This window comes from Harmonia axyridis, chromosome 5, assembly GCF_914767665.1.
Source record: "Harmonia axyridis chromosome 5, icHarAxyr1.1, whole genome shotgun sequence".
Taxonomy (NCBI): Eukaryota; Metazoa; Arthropoda; class Insecta; order Coleoptera; family Coccinellidae; genus Harmonia; species Harmonia axyridis.
Window position 1 is genome coordinate 34,423,497 of NC_059505.1, and position 17,330 is coordinate 34,440,826.

The 17,330-nt window shown below is 32.6% G+C and overlaps 4 protein-coding genes across 5 annotated transcripts; all 4 read left to right on the forward strand.

Annotated features, from left to right (window-relative positions):
• Positions 1-3,286: 3,286 nt before the first annotated feature.
• On the forward strand, positions 3,287-7,343 carry LOC123680595 (S-phase kinase-associated protein 2). Of its 2 annotated transcripts, none has more exons than XM_045618576.1 (8): positions 3,287-3,503; positions 3,559-3,772; positions 3,837-3,942; positions 3,999-4,222; positions 4,286-4,569; positions 4,987-5,114; positions 6,826-6,985; positions 7,075-7,343. In XM_045618576.1, the coding sequence occupies exons 1-8, from the start codon at positions 3,433-3,435 to the stop codon at positions 7,265-7,267; spliced, it is 1,380 nt and encodes a 459-aa protein (XP_045474532.1). In that variant the 5' UTR covers positions 3,287-3,432; the 3' UTR covers positions 7,268-7,343. The 2 variants fall into 2 exon arrangements, with proteins under 2 accessions (XP_045474532.1, XP_045474533.1); XM_045618577.1 differs by having other exon boundaries at positions 7,110-7,343.
• A 101-nt stretch (positions 7,344-7,444) lies between these two features.
• Positions 7,445-8,829, forward strand: LOC123680322. The gene is made up of 2 exons (XM_045618159.1): positions 7,445-8,457; positions 8,549-8,829. Exons 1-2 carry the CDS (start codon positions 7,555-7,557, stop codon positions 8,645-8,647), a joined length of 1,002 nt encoding a protein of 333 aa, XP_045474115.1. The 5' UTR covers positions 7,445-7,554; the 3' UTR covers positions 8,648-8,829.
• A 196-nt stretch (positions 8,830-9,025) lies between these two features.
• On the forward strand, positions 9,026-10,532 carry LOC123680323 (protein SCO1 homolog, mitochondrial). The gene is made up of 5 exons (XM_045618160.1): positions 9,026-9,186; positions 9,242-9,422; positions 9,695-9,892; positions 10,013-10,221; positions 10,284-10,532. Exons 1-5 carry the CDS (start codon positions 9,151-9,153, stop codon positions 10,431-10,433), a joined length of 774 nt encoding a protein of 257 aa, XP_045474116.1. The 5' UTR covers positions 9,026-9,150; the 3' UTR covers positions 10,434-10,532.
• Positions 10,533-10,618: 86 nt separating this feature from the next.
• Positions 10,619-16,567, forward strand: LOC123680324 (general odorant-binding protein 72-like). The gene is made up of 7 exons (XM_045618162.1): positions 10,619-10,761; positions 11,041-11,116; positions 11,386-11,438; positions 11,533-11,568; positions 11,621-11,735; positions 16,269-16,339; positions 16,425-16,567. Exons 1-7 carry the CDS (start codon positions 10,702-10,704, stop codon positions 16,440-16,442), a joined length of 429 nt encoding a protein of 142 aa, XP_045474118.1. The 5' UTR covers positions 10,619-10,701; the 3' UTR covers positions 16,443-16,567.
• The last annotated feature ends 763 nt before the right edge of the window (positions 16,568-17,330 follow it).

Consider the following 17,330-nt stretch of genomic DNA (forward strand, 5'->3'; position numbering starts at 1 on the left):
CGGATATTTTAGATGACGAAAAATTTGTTGATAGAGAATAAATACATTCTATCATTGTATTCTCATCAGTGGGAAATTTGAAATTAACGTTTATTAATATCTTTTTTCTACATTCATGCAAAAAGCAAAACTTTATTGAACTATATTTAGTGGAAAAAGAAGTTCTTTATTGCACTAGTGCAATAAAGTTTTTATTGCACTCATATCTGTCAAATATTTCAGCCTGAAGGAAATAACGATGTACAGTTACCAAGTACTAGTACGTTTACAGCAGTAACAAATCAAGAAGTGGATTTAAAAAGTACTACACTACGAAATATTCATATTGAAAATTGCACCAATTGTTCATTCACTTTCAACATTGATGGTAAAAAAAAAAAAAAAAAAGTTTGAGTTAAATTGTTCATAACGTATTAGTTCCTGTTTCAATGCAAATCGATATTAATAATAAAGTATTCAAGTTGTGCTTTTCATTTTCCTACACCTAGTGCCGCACCTCAATAAATCATTTTTTGCTTTTTGCATGAACGTAGAAAAAATGTTGTATGCAACTCGTGCAAAAATTGTTTATTGCTATAGAGAAAGGAGGAAAAGAGTGACGACTCAACGGTAAAATAAATAAGCGTGATTGTGGCGACCTTATGGACAGGGAATGGACCTAATGATGTTGATTCTGCACATTTGACTCCTTATTATTTCATAATTCGAAACGACTAACAATTTGAATGAAAACCTGTACCGAAAATTGTGAAAAAACTGTAATATCAATTACAGTTTCAGTGAGGTTTTGCATCCAACTTAATTTCTACTTAAGTAATAATACTCAACAAATTTTGACATTCTCTTTATTGCACATAATTATACAAATTGATATTTGTGAACAGAATTTAATGAAATAATTGAATCAAATTATATATATCATATTGTACCACTTAACTATTAAAGAAGGAAACATTTCATTCGAAGATTGACAATAAAATAATTATTTTTGTGATTACTGACAAAAATCCAGGAAATCGAAGGATTGATTTAGAATTGGAATCTTCAATTCTTTGGCAGAACTCCAACATAAGCCTTTTGAAACCTGGAACAAAGTGAAAAATTATTGGTGATCCTGAAGAGACTTTTATTGAAAGTATATAAGGTGATAGCAATAGAACAATATGAAGTGAAAATATAGCTCCGTTTTCTTAAATCGACACCACTGCTCTCTTCGACATTTAGGTACTAATATAAAAAAAATTCTCTTTGTTAAATGACTCTCTTCCTTGATATTAATTTGATTTAAAATGCCTGGTTTTTTCTTCACAAAAACGGAAGAAGTATCAGTATTCGGTTGGTTATTTCTGATCCTATCTGAACTTGAATATGTTAAACTAGTACTCGGCACACAATTAATTAAATTATTCTCATCTGAAAGCAGTGCATAATTTGTAAAATCTGGCAGGGTTGAAGGTAAAAGTCTTGTTTTAGGTGTATTGAAAAAATTGTCCTCACTGATATGGTCCCAACATATTTTACTGTTCATATTAATATTTGCTGGAATGAACAGCTTCAATTGCTTTATCCCATTCAAAAATTCTAGTTGGAGGTCGAAAATAGTGCTTGTTCGTGGTTGAACCCCTGTAATATATACACAATTTTGGAGGCAACATGAATAATGATATGAGAAAATGCTGATCAGTTATGACGAAAGGTGCTTTATATTTATAATTATCATACTTATACGAAAAAACTAGAAGATATATGTCTGAGATTCTTCAATGCGTTGCCAGCAAATATTCATTCAAATGGAGGAAAATTTCAAAAAATATCAGGTGTGTGAATAAGTCTTTCCCGTTTTTTTTCAAATTTTGAGCCTTTATTGTGAAAAAATGGTTACAAATGAATTATTGAAAGTATTGGCCATCGCTAGCTACAACTTTTCCCCATCTTTCTGGCAACATACGAATCCCGTTGCGAAAAAATTCGACCGGTTTGGCCTCTATCCAGTCATCCACCCATTTTTTGGCTTCCTCGTAGGAATGGAAGTGCTGGTCAGCCAGGCCATGCGTCATCAATCTGAAGAGATAGTAATCAGACGGAGCAATGTCTGGACTATACGGCGGGTGGGGTAGGACTTCCCATTTGAGCGTTTCTAAGTATGTTTTCACCGGCTGTGCAACATGTGGGCGAGCATTGTCATGTTGCAAAATAACTTTGTCGTGCCTGTCGGAGTATTGTGGCCGTTTTTCTCGCAGTGCGCGACTCAAACGCATCAATTGCCGTCGATAGACCTCGCCTGTGATCCTTTCATTCGGTTTCAGAAGCTCATAGTAAACCACACCTAGCTGGTCCCACCATATACAGAGCATGAGCTTGGCGCCATGAATATTTGGCTGATTATCGTAACGAATCCACTTTTCATCGCCAGTCACGATACGATGCAGAAAACCCTTTCTTTTATGTCGCTGAAGCAGCTGTTCGCAAGTGAAAAAACGCCGTTTGACGTCTCTCAGCTTCAGTTCGTACGGCACCCAATTTCCTTGCTTTTGGATCATTCCCATGGCTTTCAAACGCTTGGAAATGGTTGTTCGGTCAACTCCCAATGCTTCAGCAAGTTCTTCTTGCGTTTGACACGAATCTTCATCAAGCAAAGTCGCCAATTCTTGATCTTCAAAGATTTGCGGCCGCCCGGAACGCTCCTTGTCTTCCACGTCGAAATCGCCACTTTTGAAGCGTCGAAACCATCCGCGAACACTTGAATCATCGACACAACCTTCTCCATAAGCTTCCTGAAGCAACCGATGCGCCTCGGCAGCAGATTTCTTCAAATTGAACCAATAAAGTGAAACTTCCCGCAAATGACGTCGACTCGGCTCAAATTTCGACATTTTCACGATTTCAAAAATTTATGATGCGAAAAAATTTCAACTAATGTGTTAGTGTGGAATTGTTGACAGATGAATAAGCTTTGATTATGACATATGTAACCATTAAATACTCGCACAGTATTGGTGGCGCCATCTCTTACAAAAAACGGGAAAGACTTATTCACACACCTGATACATACATGATCATTTTAATTCAATTGGAATCCTCTAAAATTTAGGAATTTTTAATGTAAAGAGTTTTTGACACTGTTTCATTTGTTCTTTTTTTGTAAATGAGAACCTTCTGAAATAAAGATTGTTTTTATTATTAACAAACTTGAACCTGCAAGATTTAAATTATTCTTGTTATGGGACACAGCAAACTTTTTATTTTCTATGTTCCTATACACCTGTTGCATCAGTATTCCGTAATCTGTGGACAATATTTACAATTCTGTGCATGTAACATATACATTTCAATTCTGTTGAATGAAAAGCCCTAAAATTTCAAATGGTTCCTATATTTATCTTCCTGAATAATAATCTCTTCTAGAATATCTGTAATATAATTTTGTATTGAATGAAAATGTCCTCTCATGGTGTTCTTTCACCAGTTGATGTAAATATTGATGAAGATAGATCTCCCGCCAGGTATGCCCATTTTTGTCATTAAAAATACTCATTTTAATTTTCCTGAATTGCTCAGCAAAAGGTTCAAGTACAGTAATGAAACTGAAAATTTGCCAAACTGGAGTTTGAGTAATGAATTGGAACTACATGAAGTAATTGATCAAGGAGTGAAGAAATTAGAACCAGAAACGGTAGAAACTCATGAAGATGATACTATATTTAAAAAGGATAGACCGGAATTTATAGATGTCTCATGTCATTCCATGAGCCCTCAAACTAAACAAAAACAAGTAATATTAATTAAATACCTTATTTCAGTATGCAAAACTGACAATCAACACTTTTTCATTCTAGATTGCTCTTCTTGAATCTACACTTACAAAAGGTACCCTAGAAAGATTAAATTTAGGAGAATGGTCAACTCAATCAGAACCATCTATGAGAACATCTCCAAAAATAAGTGAGTTCCATAATTTTTTCCTCTATTACAATTTCAACCGTATTTCATATTTATAGATTATTTCAATTCATTATCTGATGAAGTAATTTTACAAATATTGACGTGGATACCTAAAAATTATTTAGCAGACGTTAGTTTAACATGCAAAAGGTTTAATAGGCTAGCCCAAGATGAGAGCTTATGGACTAGAATGGATGTTTCAAATAGAAAAATAGGCAAAGGAAGATTGGGACAACTTCTGAGTAAACAAGTTCTAATACTGAGGTTAGCAAGATCAGAGGTAATCAAATTCCTCAATTGAAAGTACTTGAGATAATCTTAGAGAATTTTTAAAATTTTCCAGATTATTCATCCTCCTATTCTACCTACTCAGCCAGTATATTTCCCAGAATTTAAGTGTAGATTAACCTTCCTAGACTTGAGTATGGCAGAAATATCTAAAGAAAGCCTTATAGATCTCTTTAATAAATGTCAAAGACTGAAAAAATTGAGTTTGGAACATGTATCTGTTAATGATACAGTTTTAGAGGCCTTGGCTGGTAACAGAGATCTTGAAGTTATCAATTTTGCGATGGCTATAGGAATCGCTGTACCAGGATTACAGTATTTACTTAGAAATTGCAGGAAGTGAGTTTTTTATTTATTTATTTTATTTGTTTACTTCTTTATTCTTGACCTCTAATACAGTACAAGTACTGGTGACAAGGCCTATTTAACAATATACAAAAAAATAATATTATATAATATTCAAAACAACAACAAAGTTAAACTAAACAAAATAAATCTCTCAGGTGCAACTTTATATTTCAATGGTTTAGCTGAACGATTGTATGAAGTTGAACATTCCCACTAGTTTGTTGGTTTTTATATTAGTTTTAGGTTAATTTCTTCCAGTACTGAACCTAGAGTGTTTTGACGAAATATATTCAACCAGATCTCAGTGTGAGCCTTGATTTTAAGTTTTGTAATTTCATAATAAGAAATACATAATTCCCTGTTCGTTAAATTGCCATTATACTCAATTGCTACACTTTATTTCCACAGGATTAGAGAATTGAATATATCCTGGACCTATCTCGCTCAGTCTACTATTAAATTCCTTTGTGAAAATTTACCTTCAACTTTAGACAGGCTGAATCTATCAGGATGTAGGAAACTATTAAATGATGCAGGTTGGTATTCCCTCAATACTATTATTGCATGTTTGGTTTTCCGAATTTTTTATATACACAGATAAAGGCACTACTGTTCAGCATGAATATCTAAAAATATGTAGGCTTTACACCCTTGAAAGAGGGTGTAATAGATTCTATATTTCTTCAACATAATGCAATTGGTGAATTGCAATCATTTTTTCATTTTAATCTTATTTAATTGTGAACTTTACTTTTGACCAAGTTGGATAAGCTTTTTTTATGCTATGTACCTCTTATGTTTTCCATTAAGTAGATTCACTGTAGACCTTGTATAATACTTTCTCTTTATACTTGAGCTAACAAGATTTCATTTGCATTGAGAACTTTAAGATACTTTCTCTATTACAGTATCATAATGAGTTCATTAGAGTTCTAAAAACAGTGCTGTAATGAACTCATTACAGCATTCGTTTTGTGGTTGTCTATACTGACTTCCAATCCTATCAAATTTCAACAAACGCCGATAATTGTCAATATAATATGATTTGGATATAGTGAAATGATTTGCAACAGTATTCGCAATTTCTCTTGGTTCTGGTGGTGTTAAATAGATTTCGTCAGGCATAATTCACGAATTTAATACGTAATTGTAAGTTATTTCTAAATTTGAAATGTACGATTCATATTCAAATTCCGTAATCTGTCAATTTTCGTAACAGTCACAAACTGCCAAGATACAATACAATAGTCACTATGATGCATAATCTGAAATTTTCGTTGAATTTCAACAATATTTCACAAAACTCGACTGAAATAGAGAAAATATCGTCTAATACTCGTTGCAGAAGGCAATTCCAACACCCATGCATTCGAAAACTCGCTCATTCCTCGCTCGTTTTCGAATTTCACATTCGTGTTGGAATAGGTGTCCATTCTGCAACTTGTTTTAGAATATACCATTCACATTGTATGACAAAACTTAAATTTTGAATTGCAAAACATTTGAGACAGACTGAACGCTACAAACTCTTCCTGAGCACAAAAGGTTTTTATGTCAACTTAACAAAAGAACGAATTTTTTCAATTATCAATTTCCAATAGTTTTTAATTTAACGTCATGGATGAACCTTACTCTCAGGAATTTTTTATTTATATCATTTATGTTTAGTTGGTTATGCCATTTGATCAGGGGCAAGATAAACGCTTCAATAACGTTTGAAAATTGTTTTATAAAAATCAGTTCTCATTTGTTAATACTGAAAGAAATTTATGAAGATTTCATGGAAGATATTATTCAGTTGATCGACTCACTATTAGTGATATTGTAAGACAAATTTGAAAGTGGTAAAATGTACGGCTCAGTATTTCATACTGGTACTCTTGTATCGTGTGAAAAAATTCACTTAAAAAATTTGTCTTCAATAGGACAAATGATGAGTATCAACTGAATAATGTTATGTATGAATTTTTCTCAAATTTCTGTCATTATTTTCAAATAAGCTCTTATTTTGATAAAACAATTCAACAATTCATGAACGTTGATGAAGCATGTATCTTTCCATTGTTAAATGGTGTAACCTACTGAACCCAAATAAAATAAGAAATATCAACAAATAATCTACAGTGTTGCCATTATAATCATTTAAAATTGTATTATTCCTAGTGGAAAACCCTATATTTAACACATGTCATTATTATATTACTCCGCTTTTTCGAAGTTGCTACCATATTATGCACTGTTCTGCAGATTTAGCCTCTTTAGTTTGCTGCTGTCCTCGTTTAAGGGAATTGGACTTATCTGACTGCACTGCCATCACAGGGGAAGCTGTAAAACAGATCACTGCCTTAGAAGATCTCAATTTTCTCGCATTATCGAGATGCTATGCCATATGCCATCGATCTCTTTTGTGAGTAGCTTCATAGACTGCTTTAAAAAGATAATTTTAAAATTTTAGAAATATTTTTTATATTCTTTCTTGACATATATTTTTTCCAGAATTCTCAAAAAAATGCATTCTCTTTCATACCTAGATATTCATGGTGGTTATATTGATGAAGAAGAATTGAATCATGTTCAACAAGGATTGGGTGCAAGAGTACATATCAATAAATTTAAGTTTAGCTCTATAGCTAGGCCTACTGTTGGATTGAGAAGATCGAGTATTTGGAATATTCGCGTGAGAGAATAATTAATGATTTGTTAAAATGTGATTTAGATGTAATGAATAGAGAAAGAGTTAATAAAGTTTATATTTAAATAAAAAATTATTTTGTACTTAAAACTACATATGAATTATGTTAACCTTCTTGGAAGAAAAAGAACTCTTCTATAACATACTATGAATAGATATGTTCTGTGATCTAACCGTTGAAATTTCCCGGTTTTCCGTTAATTCAAAAAAAACAGTAATATTTCATCAAACTCTTCATGTTGAATTCATTTTTAGTACGGTGAGCACTATCAAATCCTTTGAAAATGGAGGAGAATCAGACAATGAAAATTCAAAGAATGCTATTACAGTTAGATGAACAACATAAAATCCTTGGTGATTCAATGAAAAAAAATAGGGAAGTAAAAAGAAATATTACTTTATACAAACATCTTAAGTCGTTCAAGGAAATGAACGAAGCTTACTATGTAGGGGTAGCAATTTCTCAAGATCCAATAGAAATTGAAAAAATGTTTGGCTTTAGAATTAATCCAAAAAAAACCCAAAATGGCTCATTTCTTTTAGTTTGTTTGATTTTACCAAAAATTTTACAGACTGCGATGGTTGAACTTGGCTTCCATATAAATGTGAGTGTTCAAATCTCTAGAAAAAGATTATGCAGAACACTGCCAGTCGATGGAAGTAGTCCTATTAAGGTGGTCTTGCCCTGGACAGAGTTCCCAATCAATTCTGAATTAGATATTTCTTTTTTTGGAAAAGTGGAGACTATAAATATTGTCTTTAGAACTCGAAAAATAGTATTGAATATGCCCCTATTTTTGAAGTCTGTAAAACATATGGAACAAAACCGCAAGTATAGAAACTACAAAGATGACCTAATGGAAATAAGCAGACAGTATATTATTCATAAAAAATGTCTTTACAATGAATATAACTCTAAATATGCAATAATTGTTCCTAAAAATTTTAAGTTAGTAGATGTTTTAAGGAGATCTTTTCCCCACCATCTTATAGGTATGTCAGATTCAATGATAGAAGAAGGAATCTTTCATATTTTGAGAGATACCAGTATGGTTTCGCAGGTTGCCATAGTTAAAGAGAATAGGTGGGTGGAAATTCATTCTGATATATATAATTTGTGGAAAATGAAGCAATATTACATTGATGAGAATTATAATAATGGGCCGCTTGAAGTATTGGCAATAAAAGTTAGTATTACTGGTGTAATATATATTACAAATTAAAAAGTCAAGCTTTGAACGGTAGATATAGATATTTCAACTTGATTAATATTTTCAGCAATTTCTTGGAACCACATATCCAAATCTCAATAGGGGTAATCCATTAGAAGTGTATTATTCCTTGCGTGACTTATGGAAAATTAATTTTGAAAGCTAATAATAGCAATAAGTCGAAATTTTCAATTGCTCAATTACTGTGTTGGATTGAAAATGGAAATACTGGTGATATTAATTGGAAAATTGAGTTATATTTATTAGTGATAAGTACATTTGAATTTATTTTCTCTTTTTCAAAGTTATTGTTATATTCATATTGAAATAAAAAATAAATTTCTGAAATGAATATTATTTATTGATATAATAATCGAAAATAATAGACATTATACATGTCTCCATTGTTTTATTTCTGCCGATGAGAAATTTTCCGATGATTGGTTGATCTAACATTGGTAGTTTTTTTTAGGTTTCTCTTGAAGTTAACCAGGGACTTGTCTCTATAATAGGAGTTCATATCAAAAGAAAAAAAAACTTAGTACATGATGTTTTTTCTATGATATCTGTTCATAACCAAACTAATAAACAAACAATAACCTAATTTAATGAAAAAAAGAATTAGCATAAACAAAAATATTCACAAATCTCTTCAATTTGAACAGAGAAATGAGGGTCCTTTTTAGATTTAATTCTATTATTCATGTGTGTATACAATCCAATGAAATCAGGTTCGAAATATCACCTCACTCTTTTTTAGAATGTCAAATCAAAACCAAGTACTGTGTTAAGGAACTTTTCAATAAAACCACCTAAAAATCCTAAAAGGAGTTTAAATGAAGGTATCGGCCCAGTATCTTGGAAGAATCTTGGAATTACTGCCGCATTAGGTGGTGGATTATATGCATTTATGTTGTATTTGAAGAATGAGAAAGATACTAGTGAGTTTGGAAAAATAAAAATCATCAATGAAAAAATTTGTAGATTACATTTCAATATTAGTGCGTAGACCATATCCAATTCATAAAAATAAGGGAAATTGTCCATATTCTTTCTATAATTGTTTTGTTGAGTATGAAAAAACTCCAGGACTCCCTTAATTTAATTATGATATATGGTACAAATGATTATGCGGCAAATCTACAAATTTGAATATGAGGAAAATTATCATATTCCTTCAAGAAAATATCTTGAAAGTGATTAAATTTTGCAGTTCTTGCCAAAGAAAGACAGAGAATGTTGGGCAAAGTATCAATAGGTGGAAAATTTGAATTGGTTGATGTTAACGGTAAATTGAGGAGCAGTGATGATTTTCTTGGACAATGGTTATTGATTTATTTTGGTTTTACTCATTGCCCAGACATATGTCCAGATGAATTGGAGAAGATGTCTGCCGTAATAGAGGAAATGGGTCAGTTTTCAAAGATTATAAATAAAAATATAAATATTTATTTTTACGAGTTAATTGAAATTTTTTTGACGTGATTGAATAATTAATATCTGATTATGTATATTGCTTTTGAATTTATAGATAAATCACCAGAATTCCCCCGAATTCAACCATTATTCATCACAGTAGATCCTTATAGAGATACAGCTGATGTTATAAAAAAGTACTGTGAAGAATTCAGTCCTAGATTATTGGGTCTTACAGGAACAGAAGAACAAATATCCAAAGCATGTAAAGCTTACAGGGTGTATTTTAGCGCAGGACCTAAAGATACCGACAGTGATTATATCGTAAGAAAAAATTTCAATTACTTATATATTCAAATTATGAATTCTTAATCATTTCCTTTTAGGTGGATCATACAATCATTATGTATTTAGTTAACCCAGATGGTCAATTTGTAGACTATTTCGGACAAAACAGAACTGCTGAGGAAATTTCCATTTCAGTTAAGTATAGTATGACAAAATTCAAACAACTCAAGAAGACTGGATGGATTTAATTACATTGAAATGATTTAAAAGTTCCATTCATTGTTTTTTGAAATATCCTATGTTTATTGTTGAAAGTATAGTCTTGAAATAAATAATTATTATACATACTGAGTTGTTGTTTCCTTAGATATTAACTAAATTGTATGCTAATTTTTCCTATAATTAGAGTGTCAACATCATATTTTCACAGGTGAGTGGTCATGATTGCAGCTGAATGAAATATCATTGATATATAAATGAATGAATTTTGATGTATCCGAAAGTCTGAGATAAACAATGAAAGTGTTTGTTTTACTAGTACTTAGTGTTTACATTCTCATTGAAAATGAGGCAGCTGTAAGTACTTCATTTATTTCATCTTTTTGCATTTGGAAGTATATATGTATAGTTGATTCATATTGATCATCTCTAAATTTGTTTTCATGAAAAATCCTGATAAAAGATTCATTTTGTTGAATCACCAAATTATCAAGACGTTTCATTTCATATAACTGTCCTATATATTAATATAGTGGAAGTGTAGTAGCTTGAACCTTGTATCAAATTGAATATGTCTCCGGAAAAGAGTTGTTTACAGTCCCAAATAATGATTTTATTTATCAATAATTGATCTAGATGACTGATGCTCAGTTGAAAGCTGCTCTCAAATTATTGAGGAATGTTTGCCAACCCAAGAATAAAGCAACAAATGGTGAGCATTTATAATAATTTAAATATATAATCATAATACCTAATTACTTTGTGGTGTACAGTATAGCGATTTTCCAAAACATTCGATGATATAGCGATACACTTCATACAATTTTCAGTCAAGAGCAATATCAAAGAGAAGAAATAATAATTTCATTATAATTAAATTTATGGAACAAATTAAGTCTTTGGAAAATGTACTATAAAACAGTTTATAGTGTGTTTCCTGATAATTTGATCTCAAGAGTAATCAAATCGTCATGATTTCAGAGCAAATTGAAGCTATGCATAAAGGAGACTGGAACCAAGACAAAAATGGGATGGTAAGTTAACATATTTGATTCTAGTTTGATGCTGTATAGTTCTAGCTCATTATTATCAATTTAAAATTACTAATTAGGTTATTTTGTTTTTCAGTGTTACATGCATTGTGTACTGAACATGTATAAATTGGTAATAAAAAAGATTTTTGTGTTTGTTCGAAATATAACAAAAATATTTACAGATCAAGAAAGACAACACATTGGATTATGAAGTTGGTATGAGCACTATAGAGGCACAGGCTCCTGATTCAATAAAAGCTACAGCTATACATTCGCTAAATTCCTGTAAAGATGCTGGTACGTCTATATCTATTTCTTTTTAGTAAATAGAAGAATGTTTTCCTCATGTCCAAGTAAATGTTATGCAGGGCCGGTGACAGGAATTGCAGGCTGGGGGGATATAAAAATGTGAGCTCAGGCGCTTCCGCCATTCTAATTCGAGCCCTTGCAAAATGGTGAAATAATTAATCATCGTCTTTGCATTTCTTACGCTTTTGGTAATGATCTATCGAAAAAAAAAATTGGATGGGTATAATTTTTTGGGAATTATCAAAAAATATTGTAATTACCGCAACTTCGGATAAAAATTCGAAATGAATCGAAAATTTCTCATTCAGAACCTCATCTCCCGGATCTGCATCGCTAATATTTACACAACTGGATAAAATTAAGGGATCAAAAAAATCCATATTTTGAGCGATTTTTTAAATGGCTGTATTTTCGTTGAAAATTGGCGTGTAGGAATAAAAAAACACTTTAAAACTTGTAGTTTTTATAATAGTTTCGAGATCTTAAGATGAAATTTTTTCTATTAGTTTGTTATTTACATTTTCAGCAAGAACCTGCTCTAAAAACGACTGCTTCTTATTGTTTTCGTTTTTGTCGTCCGAATCAAACACAAGAAAAACAGAACAAGAACCTCTCTTTCGACTTTTAATGAATTTTTACAATTTTCCCTAAGCCACACTATGTTTATTCCTTATCTTGATTCAAATTCGAGGTTAAGGTGTAAAATGTTCACCAAAAATAATAAGGTGCTTCTTGAGTTCATATCATAAACAAAGTGAATAAATTAGACCACCTTTCACACTTGAGAAATCCTATCTGATCAAATGATGGAAGCTATCCGAAAATGTTAAATGATTTAAAACTGTACTTTTTTGTTTAAAATAAATTCAGTTTGTTCCTAAATTGGAAGTACAAACGAAAACGACAGATTTCTTGTATCATTTTTGAGAAAAATGTTTTTGTTTTCGAGATTCAGGGTGTCAAAACTAGGGGGGGGGGTGTTCAAGCCATGGTCGTTCTGGTTTTGTAACATTCTATAAAATAATGATAAATTTTTTTTCATTCTAATTTATTGAATTTCAATAGTTTAGATATTTCTTTTATTATTAAGACAATTTTCAATTTCAAGAATTTTAATGAATTCCAGCAACAAAATTTGATAACGATTAATTTTTTTGCTTCCAAGGGGGAGGCAGCTGCCCCTTCCTGCCCCTCGCTGGGTACGCCCATGCAGGGTGTTAAAGTTTGATCTGTTTCAATTAATTTTCTCCTTTACAAGATATTCATCTTAAATTCGACATAGATATTCCAATTTGAAGTTTTCATCATGCCATATGATAATTTTGAATGCAAATCTACAGGATGATATTTTTCTGGGAAAGTGCCCGCTTCTTTCCTCCAGAACTTTTTTTTTGGTGGACCACTGGTATTTTAAAAAAATATATAATGAAACTTTGTTTTTAGTATTAACCTCAGAGGTATTAACCTTATTGGTGTCTTGTAGTTTTTTCGTATCTGCTACCGATTTCGAGAAAAAAAAAATTGAAACAATTCTCTAGCAATCCTCAGAAAAATCCAAATTATTCTAAAAATCCAGTTAGTTCTCTGTGATGAATAATTTAGTTATAAGTTTTGGTATTTATTTACCAAATATGTAGCGAAGTTAAAAAATATTCGATAAACTGGTAGGTATACCTAATCATCACAAACACGTAGGACAACAAGTAACACCCTGTATCTCGAAAACAAACGTTTGCTGGTATTATATGATAGTAAACTATTATAAAGGATTATGAAGACATGGATAATAAAAGGAAAGTAACAGTAATTTCAATTCATAAGATATAAAGGGATGTTAGTTTTTTTATTTATTAGGTAATGTCAGATATTCTATGTTTTGATATTCAGTTGTTTATATTTTTGTAATGATTAAGTTGGCAATGAGAAACAAAAGGAGGGATTGTTGTGAAACAATTTTAGGACGAATGTCGAATAATCAATAAATACTAGAAAAATGATTCAATAAGAGATAAACAATCGTTTGTCTCCCAGGCGCGGATCCAGGCCCCACTTTTGGGGGGGGAACTTTCAGATTTTCAGAATACTGAAAACGCTTCCGCCATTTTGGGACGTAATTTTTTTGCCGTTCATTAATATGGGTTTTCATAAAATGTATTGAAGGTACAATTTTGTCTGATCTTGTAATTATTTGAGCCTTAGTATGTCAAATTCTAGGAGGGACGGCAAAATTTAAGAGGTGCCCGAGCCATTTGGGGGGGGGGAACGTTCCCCCAGTCCCCCCCCCCCCCTGGATCCGCGCCTGTTGTCTCCTATGATTCTCCAACAAAGCTAAATAATTTTTGTGATAGCAAAACAAAATAGGAAATATTTTTGCAGATGTGTCTCATTGAAAACCAGGCTTTATTTTAACAAGCATTATATTTCATTCTTTCATAATTGTCTAGTTTTATTGCCTTGTTCGAGTCTGCATAATAAATATTGGTTTGGGTATCTGAATACATCATAAGACCCCAGAGACGGAACCAGGAGGGAAGCACAGAACCAAATTTTCATCAAAATGAAAAAAAGGAAGTCTTTTTCCATTTTTCAACACACATCATTCCTCAACATGCATTCGCCCCAGTAAGAACCAAAAAACAGAAATTTTTTATGTATACTTCTATTTGCAGGGACGGATCCAGGCGATGTTTGAGGGGGGGCCATAGAAAATCACGGCTCATATAGGTTAGCAAAATAGCGGAATTTTTGTTGGTACCTACTGGGTCGAGTTTTTTTTTTATGGAAAGATGGATTTCAGTAAATCATATCATAGTCAGATTCCGATATTTTTGCATGACAAAAACAAGTTTAATTAATTTCACATATTTCATAAATATATGTAAATTTTTGCTTATCTTGTAATTATTTGAGCCTTAGTATGTCAAATTCTAGGAGGGGCGGCAAAATTTAAGAGGTGTCTGGGCCATTTGGGGGAGAGGGGATGTTCCCCCAAAAAAACCTACCAAGCGTTTCAAAAATAGGGCGATTTTGTGGCGATTCTGCAGTAATTCGCAGTGAAAATTCAGTCCATGCGGTTTTTTACGTTAGCTCGTGTGGTACCCATACATCTAGCATCTTCTTGAGACCAGTCTCATGCAAATAGTGTTCCAAACGGTTTATTGTGCACTCTCAAGCTCTTGAGCAATCGAAACAGGACTCGACAATGTCCATGATTTTATCAATATATTCGACAATTGGTCTCTAGTGAGTAGTGCACCCTTGACATCGAAATTATTGGAACGGAATCGACGAAACCAAAATCACACGTGATTGGCTATTACAGTATCAGGTCCATAAACACAATTTATATTCTCAGCCGCCTATTTTTGCCTCTATCTAAAAAAAACATATAGCGTATTTTCTTTTTGCTAGTGTCCATCGTTGTGGCGCACACAAACTTAACTGAGTCAACTCATCACAAAACTGTCAGAATGTTTTCGTTGTGCGAAATCTCATCTTCCTAACGCCATATAGCGAAACTCAATTGACCATATTCACCGTCGCCATATTGTTGTGCGACAATACCAACTACCCAGTGTTTCCAACGGAGAAATTGAATTTACTAGAAAAATACCGCTAATATCAAAAATACTATCAGCCATAAAGATTATTCTTCCACTGACTATTTCCAAAAATGGAGCGAAGCCTTCATTTATACACTCGGCCACAGTTAATTTGTTCATAAAACCACCTTTCACTAATGTTTTCATTTCCAAAAGGTGAAATTTTTTCGAAATATTGTCCCAAACAAGCCTATCTGGCGTAGCAGCCAGAAAAGGTACTCCGGGATTTTCACGTAAACCACACTTATAAACTTTATATTGTGGAATTTTTCTAGTAAAGTCAATATTTCTCCGTTGGGAACACTGGGTAGTTGGTACTGTCGCACAACAATATGGCGACGGTGAATATGGTCAATCGGACTTGTACAACGCGAGATACAGATAACTAAAGCCATCTATTGGAAAAACAATGGATTCCTTTTTACTACACCTATTAAATAAAAACATATGATCCAATATTAAAAACTTAATAACAAATTCTAGTCTCGTATTTTTTTCATTAGCGTATCTTTGGATAATATTTTCAAAATACAGACTGCTGCAAATGGTCCTGTGTATATGCATTAATGCCAATCCATTCAACCTGTCTTCCAGCATTCCAGATCATATCCAATCTTCCACCCTTCTGAGTGTCCACGCATATTTTTCGATAATTCAGGATGAATTTTTATATTTACAAAGTCCGCGAGGGGGGGGGGGGCATGGCCCCTATGCCCCCCCCCCTGGATCCGCCCTTGTCTATTTGGGGGTTTCTGAAAATAAGGTAAATCACCACCATCCCCTCTCGACGGGTCTGATGTTACTTTATCTTTATGTTTTCTATCCCACTCTCCTAAGCTAAGACGCTTATTAGAGCTTGTGGGAGTAAAGAGAACCATCACTTTTCTTTATCAGCACTATTATTTCTGTTTCATTTCAGCTAAAACTACTAGCGATAAATGTATAGCAGCTTTCGAAATTGCCCACTGTTTATATTTGGATAATCCACCGGTAAGAGTTTTAAAGTCAGAGGAATAGTAGAGTATTTGTTGTTGTGAGGTCGTTCGAAAAAGTACTAATGTAATTGTTTTTTCAGGCCTACTTCTTGCCTTAAGAAATTACATGGATTTGGGACCAGATAGATGGAATCTAAAATTGACTAAAATTGATCAATAATAATTTATTATATTATGATGTTATACATTATATGATGAAATGAAATATGATTTTAACAGAAAATAGTTATTAGTTATTTTTAAATCACCACACAAAGGCATACTACCATATTTTTTCCTTCTTTTTGCGAAGTTTTTGATGAAAGACAGAGTAATAAATTTGACATAATCTCCTATAGTGTACTTTTTGATTTCAATTCTTTGCCTTAGTCATTTCGAATTGAATTGAAGACTTTGATGGCCGGCCAAAGCTTTTCTATTACTTCTCGACCACAATACACTTAGACGTAAGTGTAGAAATAAATTCGACAATCCCTTTGAGAGTAACGGCCGGTTTCTGAAAGGCCAATCAACTTAAAATTCAACTTTACAGCTGTCAATTCTACGGTCAAGCGTCATTTTTGGGTTGCTTAAGTTATTTTTTTGAACATTTTACCAGTTAACACAGTGGTCAAATGTTACACGTAAATTGTACGTCAAGCGTCATTTTGGGTTTATGAAACGAATTTTAATTTTCCTTTTCAAGTTGAAAGCTCCAGATAACATAGATTAGTTAATTTTACAGTGTACAACATTTCAGAAACCCAAATCGATTTGCCATCGATGTTAACTAGAATGTCGTATTAGTTTGTAAGGAATCTATCGATTCCTTCGAAAATATTCCGAGAGCTGAAGAATTCGGTGTACAAACTTAGGATTATCAAAGCCACAGCCCTAAGGTATCCGTAGAAAGGCGTTGCGAACGGTCGAATGGAAAACAGCCTGAATGCCCATAAAACTCGGCATTTCAGGGCGAATAATTCAATTGAGTTCAGACCAGACTATGA